Below are 18243 nucleotides of genomic sequence, written 5' to 3' on the forward strand. Positions count from 1 at the left end.
AAGAGTATCACTTGCTTCTCTTCCACATCAGTTCTAATTTTCCTAAAAAGGATGGTGATTTTTGGCTTATTTCTGCCTGTGATGATGGATTTAATTTCTGATCAGAAAGATACAGTTTGGTCTCATTTCACCTCTTTGACAAATTTAACACTGAGCATCGAACCTTGATCATATTTTTGGTTTATTTCCATACGAATAAATATCAAATGAATATTTGATTTCTCATTTTATGATGTTCTCACCTAACTACACGTCATGCAAGAGTGACTTATCTTTGTTTGTCAAGAAACATAGCAGCCGTATAACTGATGTAGTCAATTTTTCGAATCCTTGAATGAGTCAAATTGGTTCAGTGCAATCAAATAACATGCATGGAATATGTAAATGCATGCACTGTAGCATCATAGAAGTTATAAAATGTCATTCTAGACCATGACCCTGCAAAAAAAGTAAAATTATTGTTGATATGAATTCATACAAGCAGGATTTACAGCTTTGATGAATGTAGTCGTTGTTTAATGATAGGCTCTATGTACTCTTTGTATCCCTCGGTCACAGCAGAATTGTTGAAAGGATCCTTCAAAGCTTCCCTGTAAAGATATGTATATACGTCACCATCATAGCGACCCAACACTGAACCCAAATAATCATCTGTATGATCAAAGGAATCAACCAATGCAATAGCATTTGGACGCACCTGAGTCCATCATTGAAAAAGAAAATCATCAGGCAGTGCTTAGATATTATATTTTTGGTCTCTGAAAAATTATGAGGCAGAAAACCACATCGAAAGGCAGACATGCTACTTTTCTCAGAAGACCAACGGATTTCAAAACATCGACATTTAATAAGCAGCTGTCATGCTCTTGGGTTAAAGGAAACTCACGTACTTAAGAATCAGGTCAGAAGAACACAAGTTCAGTCTTCTTAAAATAAGCTATAATGAGCTTCTACCACAAACAAAGATATTTAAGATAAAGAGAAACGAAGGAATATTGAAACTGAACAGAAATATGGTAAACTCACATGAGATAAAAGACTTCTTAGTTGATGCCTTGCCAGTTTTGCCTGCCTCTTGGTCATGTATCCAGTGACCAGAAATTCCTCAACATGTTCCCAAACTAATGAGAGCCCATAAGTATTACAGAGAAGTTGTAGCTGCTTCTTCACATTCAAATCGGGAATTGCACCATGTAATTTATCAATGAAACTGCAGATAAAGACAACATCGATGTTTGAGCCACATACCTTTCACATTTGATTTATGTTATAACACGATAAAAGAGATGTTAAAGATATAAAAGATGAAACCAATTCAAGCTTATAATAGAAACAGTCTCTGAAAATCTTTTGAGACTACCTACTCTCTTTTGTGGATGTGTAATCTTATAACTTTTATGTTCTGGGTATCAAGGTTAATTGCAGTTTTCTAAAAGAATTTAAATGACACAAATATGAGGTAACCTCTTTCACAATGTGCAATTGAAAAATCTAGGAAGTAGCATCTTGCTTTCACATTTACAAAATAAAGAACAACAGCAAAGAATCCAAACTAAACTTTTATTGGAGAGAAGTTGATCAGTAATCTGGTATCGCAAATATCTTGTCCTCTGATAGTTTGGATATCTGCGATTGTTGGAGACGACACAGAATGTAGGAGAGCAAATTTTATGTAGCAGAATGCAAATGGAGGTTGCCTGGACAGTCATCTTGAATGGAAACATCCAAATGTTGAATGTAGTTGCACTTTGCAAAGAAGCCACATGCCAAATAGAACTCAGGAAAGTGTCTGCATGTGTGTGTGAGTATTCTGATGAAATATAGCTGATTTATCATTAGACTCTACATTTGTACTTTCTCATTAGACTCTATATTTGTGCTTTCCAAGTGATTGATGAGTACAGGGATAGCTCCACTCCCTCCTCTACTTCTAGTGCTGACTAGTGGTTCTCTCCTTTCTAGGGTTGAACCACTTGGTGTACTCTATTTTACTAACTACTCTTATTTTCACTTGTATTTTTTTTGCTTTGGGCACTTACAAGTTGCCTTGGAACTCCAACATTGTGATTGCAACTTGCTGTATTCTCTAGTCCCATTGACCTATTTATTTGCTCACCTGTGGATATTAATAAAACATTCTTATCTAATACTGCGTAAAATATTCTTCGGCATGTAATCCAAAGTAGATACAACCCTACATCATAGCTAAGGTATCTTTTGTGATTTGTGAATGTTACCCAGCTATCTGGTGCAGGCTACCTCTAACAATTTTGCACATTGTGTAATGTCCCCTATCTCTTGAGCTGGAGCCATGGTTTCCGCTTGCTCAATTGTCTCCTTTAGGCTAGCAAGAAGGAAAATTAATCCAGGAAACCCAAAGAAATTTACCCAATTTTTATATTATTAAATCAAAGGGATAAATTATAATTAATAAAAAGGGGAAAAATATTTTTATTAGAAGGGGGGCAAAAAATCACTTAGGAGGAAAGAGTGACTTCTTCAATAAAATAATATTAAAAGAAGATCTAAAAGGTTGAAGAAGACTCAATGAAAAATTATAAAAGGGGGGTGGAGCTCATCTGCTAGGCATTTGATCTCATGATTTCTTATTGCCATTGAAGTGAAGCTCAAACAAGTTTCAGTGTTGAGGGTTCCAAGCGTGTTAAACACACATGATAATGGACATCAGATGAAGATAAGTGTGAATTATGTTTCTATTAACAAAGATATACATTTATAATACATTATTGTGACCCTTGGTCTTCATATACCAAGTGGTCTCTTGGACTCCAGCGACTATTCACATTCCACACCAACCCTTAGAGGATTAGGTGTCTAACATTCCCCCCCTTAATCCAAAGGGGTATATACGAGTCCAAGAAGAGAGCTCTAATACAAAAATACAACAATGCATGACAGCAATAAGTTGAATGTGCTCTCTGAGATGATGGTATAAGGTGGGAGAACTCGAGGTCTCAACCGGCGGTGGTTTAAGGATGACCACCAACACTGGAACGCTTAGTGCAGTTCCTGGAACTCTTCCAAATTTGGCAAGAAGTTGAAGTCTTCTGCTAGAGGAAGTGGTCCTTAATGCTTTGAAGAGGGAGACCTTCAACCTGAAAAAGGGAGGTCTACAACCTACGGTGGTTTAAGGAAGGCCACCAACCAAAGGAACGCTTAGTGCGATTCTCGGAACTCTTCCAAATCTGGCAAGAAGTTGAAGTCTTCTGCTAGAGGAAGTGCTCCTTAATGCTTTGGAGAGGGAGACCTTCAACCTGGAAAAAGGGAGGTTTGCAACCTGCTGTGGTTTAATGAAGGCCACCAACCAAAGTCATGCTTAGGGGCTTCTCTATTTTTGGCTACAAATTTGAATCCTGGTATGGCTGTCTTTGGATGTAGGCTCAGGAAGCAAGTTCAGGTTGTGGCTCAAGATCGCTTGATGTGCATTTGAAGCTTGTATATGACCATCAATTCCCCCTCTGTCAGATACAAGGTGAGAAGATGAAGAAAACTCAACTGCAAGAATTTTCAGTATTTGAGAACAAAATTTGTTGTATTATTTAAATATCTTCTTGGTTGTTGAAGCCCAATGCCAAGAAGCGATCCATCCAAGGTGAATCTTTGTTCTTGCAGGAGGCTTGTTTCTGAAGCATTTGTTTCAAGAATGAGAATGCTGACCACAATACTTGCACGGGTGAAGATCAAAACAGTGATCTTTCACATGGCCAATTTGGTCACAATGTTGGCATTTCAATTTGTTGTTGTGGAGGAGTAGGGACAGGTGAATATGAACTATCATGCAAAAACCTAACATTATGAAACTGGATGCGCTTGGAGTAGTCTAAAGTATGAAAGGATGCATCCCTATCATATCCAAGACATGTTATGCGCTTCTTGCTGACAAGCTCTTCCCAAGGTCTGATGATTGACTTGGGAAGTGCGGGCTCAATTTCCACACCTGCATGCAAATTTGCTCCTGAAATGGGCACATGATGGGAGTCAAACTCAATGTTACTGATTTTACCACTTTCTGGTAGTTGATGGGAGTTTGTCTTGAACTCAAACGGAGGATAGTTCTGAGCAAAAACAAGTTTAGAATGATGCCTTTTGTGTTGTAACTCATCTTGTTGAAGCTGTGACTCAAGCTGCAAAAACTCTATCTTTTCCTGTGCATTTTGCAAACAGATTCTAATGTCAGAAATGTTGAAATTTGTAACTAGGTTCAGTCTTCAAAAATGTATTTGAGATATACTTATCAAAAGAATGAAGAAAATATTTTTATTATTATTATTACGACTTATTAAAGCATGGGTTTCATGCTTGGGTCATCATGTTTTAGGTCAAAGTCCCCATTGAGGACTTCCAGGAGTTATTCTGAGTTATCAGAGTCATTGTACCTTTAAAGAGACCCTTCTTGGGCTTTCAGGTCATGTAAAAAGAATTATTTTCAAGTCAAAAATGAATTTAGTCTCCTCCACACCAAGTTGGCCTCAAGACAAGTAACTCAACGTCAAAGAAGGGCTATAAATACAAGGAGTTTGAATTCATTTGTAGCATCTTATTCTCTCTCACATAGTTCGATTCCTGAAGCTAGAAGCTGGAAACGTGCAAAGTTGAGAAAGGGCTAGAGGAAGGGTTGGAAAGGAGTGCAAGTTTCTGGAAGGAGATAGTAAACCTCAAGATCGAAATTCTGGGACAATTCTCACCCTGTTCTGAGGTGTATCAAGGGAGATCAAAGTTCTCCAAGTTTGGTCGAAGTAGTTATTGCTACTGTTGTTGGGTTGAAGCTGCTACTGAGTCGAAGCAATTGCTGATGCTGCCAGGTCGAAGTTGTTTGTGAAGGGTTGTCATCTACAAGAAGGATTGAGGGCTGACTTGGTGTGGAGGGAATCTCTTTCTCGGTCTAGTGTCTTGGATTATCTCGAGAAACTAAGAAAGAATTGTTAACTGGGTTTTCCCCTAGATAGGGGTTTTTCTCTAGTTGTCCGCCTACATTTGTTGTCCTTGTGTTATTGTTTTGGTAATTGCTTGATGAACTAAAAGATAAAGAGGAACATAAAGATAAAAGAATCACAACTAATTGTCTATATAAGAAAATCTTTCTGCCTTTCTAATTTTCTAACAAGAAAAAGTGTCCTTGTTGATGTTGACCATCCCATCAGCAGTGGAGAGTATCAGAGTATTTAGTAATTCTAATACATCCTCAATTGTAGCCATTTTTTCCATCTTGGTAGTTAAAGGTGTCATGGAAATGCACCAAGTACAATTAATATCTTAGGCTAGAATCAGAGGTAGCAATCTATCAAAATGATGCATATCCAGCTGAGTCGTGGGTAGGAGACAATGAATAACTCGTGTTTGCACCAAGTTATAAATTCAAACAACCTCAAAAAAAGGGTGCCAAACAAATTGAAAGCAGGCACTTTGAAGACAAAATTTGCTTGAGGATCAATCAATCTCGGTTCAAGGATCTGTATCCTTTTAATTAAAGGGATAGGAAGACAAAATAATAATGGAGATTGAGTTTGACATCAATAATACCAGTGAAACTGTACTGAAATTCAGAAATATTTTGAACTCTAAAATATGGAGTGCAACTCACAGTGATACCAAAACATTTTGTCAAGTATGAACGCTGGCATAATGCAAATCCTACCCAGCAAATTCGATATTGGGATTTCTTAATGTCTTCATTGCTTGTTGTGATGATTTCCACAAAGCTCCAATAACTTAAGACTTTCGCGTCTAATCCAAGCTTTGCATCAATGTCAGTCGAGGAAAATATGAGAAGGAACTCACAGCCCTCAAGAGGATCCATAGACACAAAGTGGTACAAGCAGTTGCACCCCTGTAGGTGTGTAGGGAAGGTCACCTTTATTTGATCTGAAGTCCTACAAATGGCAACATGGACTGCTACACGTTCTTTATCTTTTAACAAATTAATGGGAAGTGAAGGTAGCGTGGCATCCAAAAACTCATTTAACACGAGTTGTATATGTGGTAACTTTAAAAACTCCTAGCAGACACACTATACATTAATTTGCATGAGAGAGAATGCCAATGGGAAAACACCAGGTGTAATATTAGTTTGTTGCTAGACTAGTCGTAGATAATACAATATGGAACCATTCAATGCAACATACAACCATTCAACTCAGCCAATGCAGCATATGAGAGATGGTATGAAAGTTAACAACCGGCATATGAACCAATGCACTAACCAGCGTATGAACCAAGGCACAAAGCTCTGAAGAATCATACACTACCTTTAAACAAACACGTAGAGAGTATACACAACCCTCAAGAAAACGCACAAAGAGTATACCTCAAACAAATGCACACAGTATGGCAGAACGTACATGGTTGAACACACTGAGATGTTGGATATGCAGAGACAATGTTACATATTTGAAAGCGATTGGGTTGTTTAGCAAGCAATGAATTTAACATAACAGATGTTATATATCTAACCCAGAAATATATGATAATGGAAATAAACCCAAAAACAATAAGAGAGAAATAGATAGAAATGCTTCTTTATTGATATCAAAACCCTTAAGGTAGGGCAACACCATACAATCATTCCTCAAGGAAAGAGAACACTCCACAAGCCATATGCCTGTTCATACAATAATCCTTGACATATTCCTTGACATCCCTCCATGTGGAATCTCTAGCCTCTATATAGGCCTCATACATACAATACCATGGGTCATTAACATGGTTCCCTCATACCATCAATTAATACCATGGGCCCATTACCTTATTACTAATTACTTGTGGTCCCTTACATGATATGGGTTAACCACCTTATTTATTACTATGGCCCATCCCATTATTACATTATTACCTTGGGTACCCACTTGGCTCTGATCCCACTTATTATAGATCTAACCCAGAAAATATAGGAGAATAGAAAATAAACCCAAGAATAATAAGATCCAAATATAGAAATGCTTCACTTTATTGATATCAAACTCTTAAGGTAGGGCAACACCATACATTCACTTCTTAAGGAATGAGAACACTCCATAAGCCATATGCTTGTTCATACAATAATCCTTGACAATATTCCTTCACATCTCTACATGTGGAGTCTCTAGCCTCTATATAGGCCTCATACATACAATACCATGGATCATTACCATGGTTCCCTCATACCATCGAACTAATACCATGGGCCCATTACATTATTACTAACTACTTGTGGTCCCTTACATGATATGGGTTAACCACCTTATTTATTACTATGGCCCATCCCATTATTACATTATTACCTTGGGTACCTCCCTTTGTACCCCATATTATCCCCCCTAGGTATATAACATTCCACCCCCCTTAGCATGTTTCGTCCCCGAAACATGGGAAGAACATAAATAATAAGATCTACTCAAAAGAGTAGTCCACTGGTACCATGCACGTGCATCTAGCCATCCAAGAGAAAGATGAACCCTCGATCTCGCTGGTGCCGCGCTCGCTTGAGATGGAAGCTGACCATGGTAGCTCTTCTGTGTTGATGTGTAGTAGGTGGATCTTTGCTCCTCTCTATCTGTCCGGCGGGGGTTGTTGTCCTTGTGGCTAATTGGTTGCCATCTTGTTGGTTGTTGTCTTGCGGGGTGATGTGGGTGATGATATGTTGAAGTTTTAACCCACGGTGTCTTTTTCTTTAATTCACCCCTTACTGGAGCCTGACTGTTATGTTGTGGTGCCTGCTGTGGTGTCTTATCTTCCAATATTACTTCCACCACTGAGCCCTCATCTGATGTATCAACACCTGTAACCTTTTCTGCTTCAGCCTCTGTTTGTGTTTGATTGTCGACCATCAACTGTGCATCATCTGATATGTCAATCCCTGGAACATCTTCTGCATCAACTTCCGTGGACTCTACCTGTTTATTGATGGAAATATCCTGTAATGTAATTTTCCTCTTTTTATACCAAAGCGTTAGGAATTTCTTCTGCACGTTAATATTTATAGTACCCACAGATTCCATCCAAGAATATATAAAACAACATTAATATTATCCATTTTTGAAGTATAAAAATCACCATGCAACACATACTTATCCATAGAAATCTTCAAATCCTTATACACTTGAACATCCTCATCATCCACCTGTGTGTTTTCAATGTGTTTTGCAGGAACTTGCAATTTTTTTGCCAAATTAACATTGATGAAATTATGCTTGCAACTAGGATTTATAGAAACAATGATCTTCTCTTTCTGAATCAATCCATGAACCTGCAATAAGGAGATACCAGCAGAAAATAACCCTTTAGGTTCCTTGGTTTCCTTCTTTTCTGTAAAAATAAAATCTTTGCTAGGTTGTGTGTTTGTCTGTGTGAGCTTATCCACAAGATTAGTTTTACGGTCAAAGTGGTCCATAAGAGCTTTTGTGAATATGTCCCAAGTCAAAGGCCTTCGATAGCAATTTGATGCCTTTGCCACCATTGCCATCTTTCATTGTCCAAGTACATTTTTCCCATTCTCAACTTAGTCTCATCATCCATGATGTAATTCAATCTAAAACATTTCTCCATTTGTGCTAACCATTTGAATGGATGAGAGCCATCAAATTTATACAAGTCCCTCAAACTCTGAGCTAGGCCCGCCATCACAAAAAAATTGGCAAAAATTTGAAATTGTCACAGTTTAGTCAATATTGCTCAGAATCCCTATTATGACCTGTTTTCAGAAATGGAACAATCATTCTGCATCTGCCCATGTGATAGAAATCTTGATCCAGGCACTGGAATTTCAGATCTGTGCTGCAACTCTCCCGCCGTCACCAAAATTTCTGCAAAAAAGAGCTGATTTTAAATCAACAATATCTCCCTCATCCGGATTCTGATTCGACTGATTTTTTTTTGAAATTGAGTATTTTTTCACAAATAATCCAGATCTACAATTAGATTTTGCAGATCTTGCACCAAAACATCCAGATCTGCGCCGCAAATTCGCTGCCTCGAAAAATTGTCTGCAACCCCACTGATTTTTAAATCAGCGATATCTCCTTCATCCGGACTCTGATTCGACCGATATTTTTTTTGAAATTGGGTATTTTTTCACATAGAATCCAGATCTGCAATTAAATTTTGCAGATCTTGCACCAAAACGTACAGATCTGATCTGCAAACTCGTCGCCCCCAAAATCCTGCAAAAAATAAAAAAAATTATCCACTGTTTGCCCAAGAAAGTGCTCTGATCCCACTTGTCATATATCTAACCTAGAAATATATGATAATGGAAATAAACTCAGAAACAATAAGAGAGAAATAGATAGAAATGCTTCTTTGTTGATATCAAAACCCTTAAGGTAGGGCAACACCATACATTCACTCCTTAAGGAGGGAGAACACTCCACAAGCCATATGCTTGTTCATACAATAATCCTTGACATATTCCTTGACATCCCTCCATGTGGAGTCTCTAGCCTCTATATAGGCCTCATACATACAATACCATGGATCATTACCATGGTTTCCTCATACCATCGAACTAATACCATGGGCCCATTACATTATTACTAACTACTTGTGGTCCCTTACATGATATGGGTTAACCACCTTATTTATTACTATGGCCCATTCCATTATTACATTATTACCTTGGGTACCTCCCTTTGTACCCCATATTATCCCCCCTAGGTATATAACAACAGAGGGGTTGATACCAATGCATAGCAAGCAGCAGACTTAATGGAGCAGAGGAGCTACAGGGCAGAGAAATGCCCCAAAATCTCACACACCAAACCAACACGGCGTTCAACACATAGAGAATGCCTCCAGTTTTGTTAAAATTGGCAACTAGGGCCAACTTCCACCTTAGGACAGCTCATATGATGGAGATAATTACTGCATTGGATTCCTCTTTTAGAGAGGTACAATTTTGATATAAAGATCATCTCATTCTGACAAGCAGAATGGAATTATGAATTTATTCTTCTTATGGCCAAATTGTCAAGGTCGGCCTCAGTCAAATGTAGGCTCATGAAGCCCAGTGGATGGGTCTCCTCACCCTCAACGAATTGTATAAATAGGAGTGACACTTCCCTCATTTAGACAGTCACTCATCACACATCACATCATCTCTCGCTTCTCTTATTTGGTTCATACTTCTTGGAGGTAGCTTCTCTTCTTTGCATGTGTGGCAGGAGGCCGAGTTTTTCTAGGTCAAAACAAGCCGAAGTTTTAGAGCATTGAACAAGGGGGATTTAACTAGCGTTGACTTTAGTTTGACTTCAGATTTGACTGCAGAAAATTACAGCAGTATTTCTCTCTCCTTTGACTGGGTTTGACCGAATTGTTTTGGGCTGACTTTGACTGTCCTGGGAGATCGAATTGAACTGCTATTGACCGAGCTGCTTGGAGGACATTTTGGCGCAGCTTTGACCCCCATTGACTTTCTGGTTAGCTCTGCATTGACTGCTGATTTGGAAGATCTATTTTGGGCTTGTATTTATGATATTTGTACTCTCTCTCTGTCTGCTGAACTATTGAAGAACAATAAGAAGATTTGATCAAAGGGTTTTCCCACATTGGGGTTTGTCCCTGGCATCCGCCACATCTTGTGTCCTCTTGTCTTGGCTTGTTTTCTGCATATGATTTTATGTTCTATCTGCATTTACTGTCAATGTTTATAAGTTAATGTGGTTGCTATTGGAAATTGTCATTGGGCTGCTAAAGGAACATTGAAGTAAATTGTGCTTAAGCATAGAACATACCATTGTTATCAAAAATTAACATGGTATCGAAGCTCAGGTGAAGACAAAGCGCAAGCAAGAGTGAAGCAAAGCAATAACTAAGAGAAATTGTTGGACAAGGACTTGGAACTAGTCCCAATGACGACTACATCTTTCTTCAAATCCAAGGACAAGCTTAAGGACAAGTCTGACTATCATGCACGGAAGATGACTTTGTATTTGACTTTGGAAGAGAATGATGCCATGGACTATGTCAAAGGAAGAATAGCCAAGCCTCCTTCAAATGCATCCATTGCTGAACAAACCAAGTACAAGAAAGGTGAGGTAAAAGCTAAGAAGATTAGTGTTGATTCCATTCATAAGCCTTTGGTTGCCTATATTTCTGATTTGGAAACATATAAGGAGATGTATGAAAAGTTGGTTGGGATGTTCAAAGTGAACAATGCAAATCAAATTCTCTCTCAAGAACAAGATGAAATATATATGTTATGAATTTAAATTCATAAAATTATTAAAAATGATAAAATATTACCTAAATAATTAAATGGTTAATATTAATCAATTAACTAACAATTAATTAGCTAAATGAAGAGACATCAGTCCCAAAGGACATGTCTCTCTGATCAGACATGGTCAGTCAACTGCTATTAAAGGAGCACCGCCTCAGCCTTGTAATCATCATTCAAATATTATCAATTAATAAAATATATTACACTCAGAAACATGTGTGTATTGTCAGAGTCAATCAGCAATTAGAAACTAACATTTCTAATAGTGGTATCAAAGCCAGAATTCTTCTGGTGACAACCCACATCACTCTGCTGGCCATCAGGCCCTACGAGCCTCCCATCCTCGACCTGCTCTATTGTTTCACTATTGCAAGACTACTGCTCTCAGAACAGTGGCGCGGTTCCCTGTGCTCAGCGGCGTGGAGGAACAACGTGCTGTGGAGGTGACGTTTGCAGTCTATGTGTGGAACAGCCGGCCACCGTGGAACGATCCATTGTCTGTGCGTGTAAGGCGGTGTGGAAGAACAACGTAGGTGACGTCTGCAGGTTAGGCATGGAACAGTATGCCATCGTGGAATGATCCGTTGTTTGCGCGTATAAGTCCAGGGCAGCGAGAGATCGTTGATACAAATACAAATTACGTTCAACGGTCGTGATTCTCTTTTTTCGGTCATACACCGCTCCATTAACAATTAAAAACTATATATATTTTATATAATTATAATTATATAGTATATATAAATTACAATCATATATATATATATATATATATATATAGTTTATAATTATATAAATATTATTGTTATTTAAAATAATATATATATATATATATATATTTATTATTATTTAAAAGAAAAAATAAATATTATTATTTAAAAAAAAAATTGGGTTTTCAAAGAAAAAACGAAACAAAATGGCGGGCAACAACAATGACGATATGAAAAGAATTCAAGAGGACATTAGCAAGTTAAATAAACGCCTTGATAACGTCGAGAAATCTATTAGTAAGCAGGACCAAATGGCTATCTCTTTCTTAAAAAACTTGATGAGCCAGCGTTTCGGAGAGACTGATCCACCTTCAGCTACACAGAGTCCCAAGACTCCGGAAGGTGAGACTTCTTCAGAGCATGAGTTCCTAAGGCATGAGAAGCAGTGAATACCACAAATTCACTTCGAAGGAAGCCAATATTATACTAAATCTTTTGCAAGGAACCATCTTAAAATAAAAAATGAATTACCTAAGTATGATGGTAAGAATTATAAGGGCACCGTCTTATGGGTAAACAAGATGGACACCATTTTTTTAGCGAACCCTCCGCTCGGTGAGCAAGAAAGAGTCATGACTGCATCCAACTAGTTAGAAGCAGAAGCGTACGATTGGTTTTTGTGGTGGTCGTCTAAATGTATGGGTTGCTTGTTCAATTGGAAAAACATTAAAAATGCCCTGCTAAATAGGTTTCACGACAAGGAGGAGGATGATGTCTATGAGAGATTCATTCACCTGAAACAAAAAGAATCAGTGAGTGAATACACTCATGAATGGGAAGTATTAGCAGTAAGGCAGAGAGGGTTCTCAGATGAAGAGTTGTTAAAAATGTATCGCTGTGGCCTTAAAGATTACATTCGCGAAGAATTAAAATTGCATAAACCCAAAACCACTGAGGAGGCCAGACACGCAGCCATAATTATCGAGCGGAAATATAAACTCCACAAGCCACCATTTGCTAGTAACGAGAGAACTAATAGCTATTCCAAGGGGAAATCAGGTAAACCATCATTAGAGAACACTAGCAAGTATGTTCCACCACCAATGAAAAATGAAGGAAAACAACAATCTAGTGTCGAAAGGAAAAAGGATGGCAAACGATGGAAATGCAGAGACAAGTATTACGCAGGACACAAATGCGCAACGCAAAAATTGTACAATTGCAAAGCCAAACGAGAAGAAGAATCTTCAGAAGACAGCTCTGACGAAGAGGACAACGAAGAAAATGCAAACCCTAGTCCAGAATTAGAAGAAGATATGCCACAAATTTCTTTAACAGCCATCATAGGGATAGCTCAACCACAGACATTGAAGCTTAAAGGTCACATCAAGAAGCAAAATGTTATCGTTCTAGTAGACTCAGGGAGTACACACAACTTTGTAGATGTCACTGTTGCAAAAAGACTGAACGTTTTTGCTTACCCAGTAAAAGATTTAAGAGTTATGGTAGCAGATGGGAAACGTATAGATGGAGTAGGCAAGTGCCATAAAGTTAAGTTGCAATTAAGCGAATATGCAATGGAGTCCAATTTTTACACAGTTCCCCTAGGAGGAGTAGATGTCGTTTTAGGGGTACAATGGTTACGAACACTAGGCACGTATTCAGCAAATCACATAAAGCAGTTCATTAAATTCAAGTGGGATGGAAGGAAATATAAGTTGTTTGGGTTTCAAGCGCCACCAACCCAAGTCATCACCGCTCAGCAGATGAAGAAACTTATTTGCAAGGGGGCACTAGCATTTGTTGCACAATGTCAGCAGTTGGAGTTATTATCGATAGAAGGGACCCACCAACCATTAGAAATTTCATCCTTGATTGAGAACTACGAGAAGGTTTTTCAAGAACTACCAATGAAATTACCCCCTGAAAGGCAAATTGAACACATTATCGAAGTCAAACTAGACTCAACACCAGTAAATGTTAAGCCATATCGTTATCCCCATCACCACAAGACAAAAATAGAACGCTTAATACAAGACCCGCTGAAGCATGGAATCATTACGAAAAGTAGAAGTCCATACGTTGCACCCATAATATTGGTCAAGAAGAAGGATGGAGCCTTCCAATTATGTATAGATTACAGAGGTTTAAACAGAATCACTATTAAACATAAGTTTCTGATTTTGTTCATTGACGAAATGTTAGATGAACTACACGGTGCATAATACTTCTCCAAATTAGATCTAAGATCAGGCTACTACCAAATACGAGTAAGACTAGAAGACGTCAAAAAGGTATCATTCAGGACTCATGAAGGACATTATGAGTTTAAAGTTATGCCATTTGGATTAACAAATGCGCCAGCCACCTTCCAAGCAACCATGAATGAACTTTTTCACCCACATTTGCGGAAGTTTGTATTAGTTTTCTTCGATGATATTCTGGTCCACAGTAAGACATGGAAGGAACATCTCAAGCATCTGGAAGAAGTATTGTCTGTATTGGAGAAGAACCAATTCTACGCCAAGCTATCAAATTGTACGTTTGGGCAAAAGGAAGTTGAATACCTAGGACATGTTATATCCAAGGAAGGAGTCCAAGTGGATCCCAACAAAATCAAGGCAATCAAAGAATGACGCAAACCGAAGAACGTATCCAAGCTAGGAGGATTTTTAGGTCTAACCAATTTGTTAAAGAAGAATGCTTTTCAGTGGAATGACCAAGTAGACAAGTGTTTTGAGAATTTAAAGGAAGTAATGTCAACCACACTAGTGCTAGCGGCTCCTGACTTCTCCAAGCCGTTCGTAGTCGAATGTGATGCTTCAGGATTCGGAATTGGAGCCGTATTAATGAAGGACAACCATCCTATAGCATTTGAAAGCAACAAACTTAATAAACGAGAGGGCTTAAAATCAACATACCAAAAAGAGATGCTTGCCATCATACATGCCTTAACAAAGTGAAGCCAATACTTGCTTGGAAGTAAATTCTCAATCCGAACCGACCACAACAGTCTACAGTTCTTACTTCAGCAAAAGACATTATCAACAGAGCAACAAAAATGGATGGAGAAGTTGTTAGCCTTCGACCTGAAGATATTGCACAAAAAAGGGAAAGAAAATGTCGTGGCAGATGCACTCTCACATAAATATGACAGCAACACAACATGCGCTACTATGATAGTTGTCCCAGAATGGTTGGAATAAATATGAGCCAAATATGCCAAGGATGAGGATTGTGACTCCATGATTAAGAATATCAGTCAACATACCAACTACGAGTGGAAGAATGACATCTTATGGTACAAGGGTAGAATTTACCTGACACCTGCATCCAAATTTAAAGTGAGAATACTAAAAGAGTCTCACAATTCGCCTGCAGTGGGACATGTCAGATTCTACAAGACTTACTACAACATCCGACTGTCATTCTATTGAAAGGGTATGAGCAAGAAAATTCAGAAATATGTTGCAGAATGTGATATTTGTCAAAGAACAAGAGCGAAAACATTCCAACCCCAGGGTTGCTACATCCATCACACATTCCAAATCAAAAGTGGGAGGAGATTTCGATGGACTTTATTGAAGGACTTCCTGCATCTGACAGAAAGGATAAACTATTTGTAGTAGTCGACAAGCTCACTAAATATGCCCACTTTTAGGCTATTAAAAACACTGACACAACTAAACAAATCGCTGATGTGTTTTGTAAAAATATTTACAAACTACATGGTTTCCCTAAGGTCATCGTCAACGATAGAGATGTAAGGTTTAGGGGCAAATCTTGGAAGGAATTCTGTCACCAAGCAGGAATATCCCTCAACATGAGTTCGGACTATCACCCCCAAACAAATGGGCAAACCGAAATCATTAATAAATGCTTGGAAACATATCTTCGTTGTTTCGTTACAGATAAACAAAACAGATGGACCCGGTGGCTACACCTGACAGAATGTTGGTATAATACCACATACCATACTTCAGCTAAAATGACACCTTTCCATGCCTTATATGGTTACGAGCCACCCAAATGGAAAGACTTTGCACTTCTTGATTCCAAGGTACCAGCAGTTAAAGGCCACCTAGGAGAAAGTAAAAGGATCATCAACTTACTAAAAGAAAATCTAACCATGGCTCGTAATAGAATGAAACAACAAGCTGACCAACACCGCTCTAAAAGAGAGTTCGAGGAGGGAGATTGGGTCTTTGTTAGACTCCAACCTTATAAGAAACTATCACTAAAACAACAAGGGAAGAATAAATTATCACCTAAATATTATGGGCTGTATCAGATAATCAAAAAAATAAGTAGCATAGCTTATGGCTTAAAGTTACCTGATAATTGTCGAATGCACAATACCTTTCATGTATCAAGTCTCAAGAGAGTATTAGGACAAAACCAAATAGCACAAACAGAAATACCAAAGACCGATGAAGAAGGAAGAATAGTCTCAAACCTAAAGGTATACTCGCTACCCGAGAAAAGGTTTTACGATCGAAGACAATAAAGGAATACCTCATCAAATGGAAGAGGTTACCAGAGGAAGACTCGTCTTGGGAATCAGAACACTTTCTTCATCAACACCCAAACCTACCTATGCTTTGAGGACAAAGCATCTTAAGGGGAAGGCAATGTTACGAATTTAAATTCATAAAATTATTAAAAATGATAAAATATTACCTAAATAATTAAACGGTTAATATTAATCAATTAACTAACAATTAATTACTATTAGCTAAATGAAGAGACATCAGTCCCAAAGGACATGTCTCTCTGATTAGGCATGGCCAGTGAACTCCTATTAATGGAGCACCGCCTCAGCCTTGTAATCATCATTCGAATATTATCAATTAATAAAATATATTACATTCAGAAACCTGTGTGTATTGTCATAGTCAATCAACAATTATAAACTAACATTTCTAACAATATCAAGATGGATATAGGAGAATCCATCCAATCCTACTTCATGAGGATTACCGAGATCAAGAATTATCTCCTATCTATTAGTGAAGTCACTGGTGACCGGGAACTCTCTTATTGCACTTGGGGGCCTTACAAGAGATTGGGATGTGTTCAACACTATCATTCTCAACAATGACAGGATTTCGGGATTTGATGAACTATTGGCTAGCTGCACTCAAGAAAAAATAAGGATGATGGAAAGAGACAAGCCCTCTAATGGAAACAATCCTACTGCCTTCTCTGCTCATTCTAAGATAAGGAACAATGCTGGTCCAAGGAATCAAGGACAAGGGTTCAAGCCGAGATTCAAAGAAGGAAGAAAAGGAGGGTGCTTCGATTGTAACAGGTTTGGCTACTTCGCTAGAGAGTGTCCTCACAAGAAGGATACTCAAAGAGATGATGACAACAACAACAACAACAACTTCAAGGGAAATGGCAATCAAAGGAACAACAGGTTCAATAACACAGGAAAGAGGAATGCTCCTGCTGCTCGAAATGGAAGTGGTCATCCTTCGAAGAAGTCAAGAAACTCTAGGTATGATGAAGTTAATGTTGTAAAGGAAAAATAATTTTATCTTATTTCTGCCCTCTTTGCCGCCTCTCCTCCGGATACATTGGACCATTCGTTGATTGATAGTGGTGCCTCAAGGCACTTCACTAGGTACAAGGAGACCCTCTCTAACTTGGTTGAAACGAAGACAAATATGGAGATTATACTTGGGGATAATGCCACTTATCCCGTGAAAGGAATTGGGACCATTACTCTTCACTTAAATCATGGTCAAACACTTCACCTACAAGAAGTGCTATATGTACCTGACTTGAAAAAGAACTTGGTTTCCATTTCTGCGATGGAACACAAAGGTTTTAAGGTGTCATTCGTTCATGGGAAGGTTTGTCTTTGCAAAGGAACCCAAGAGATGCATTCACTCTAGGATTCAAAGTTGAAGGTCTCTATCAGATTGGAGGAAGTTTGTTGGGAGCAATGACTTGTGATACTTCTCTTCAATCCAAATTATGGCACCGGAGATTTGCTCACCTTCATTTCAAAGCCTTACCCGATGTAAGGAAGATGGTCACAAGGATGCCCGAATTCAACTTAAATCATGAAGGTGTTTGTCAGGGATGTGAAGCTGGAAAGCATACAAGGGGACCATTCCCCTCAAGTGAGACTCAAACCACCGATATTCTTCAATTGGTCCATTCTGATCTATCAAGTATGTTGCCCGTGACATCTTTGGGTGGATATTTGTATTATGTTATTTTCGTGGATGACTTCTCTCGCAAGACATGGATCTATTTCTCAAAGAAGAAAAATAAAGTATTCAAATGGTTCCTCTCCTTCAAAGCCTTGGTTGA

The 18243-nt window shown here is 38.3% G+C and overlaps 1 protein-coding gene across 2 annotated transcripts in view; it reads right to left on the bottom strand.

The window, feature by feature from the left end:
• Positions 1-306: 306 nt before the first annotated feature.
• The window catches only part of LOC149180784 (putative peroxisomal acyl-coenzyme A oxidase 1.2), a 473981-nt gene continuing 456044 nt past the window's right edge, over positions 307-18243 (bottom strand). For both annotated transcript variants that reach the window (XM_089416295.1, XM_089416296.1), the window contains 2 exons: positions 1027-1210; positions 307-697 (listed from right to left, as the gene is read on the bottom strand). In XM_089416295.1, coding sequence (XP_089272421.1) covers positions 488-697; positions 1027-1210 — 394 coding nt within the window. In that variant the 3' untranslated portion in view covers positions 307-487. The remainder of the gene's footprint in view (positions 698-1026; positions 1211-18243) is intronic.

This window comes from Pinus tabuliformis, chromosome 3_2, assembly GCF_031772625.1.
Source record: "Pinus tabuliformis cultivar Carrire ecotype Pingquan chromosome 3_2, CPIR1, whole genome shotgun sequence".
Classification (NCBI taxonomy): domain Eukaryota; kingdom Viridiplantae; phylum Streptophyta; class Pinopsida; order Pinales; family Pinaceae; genus Pinus; species Pinus tabuliformis.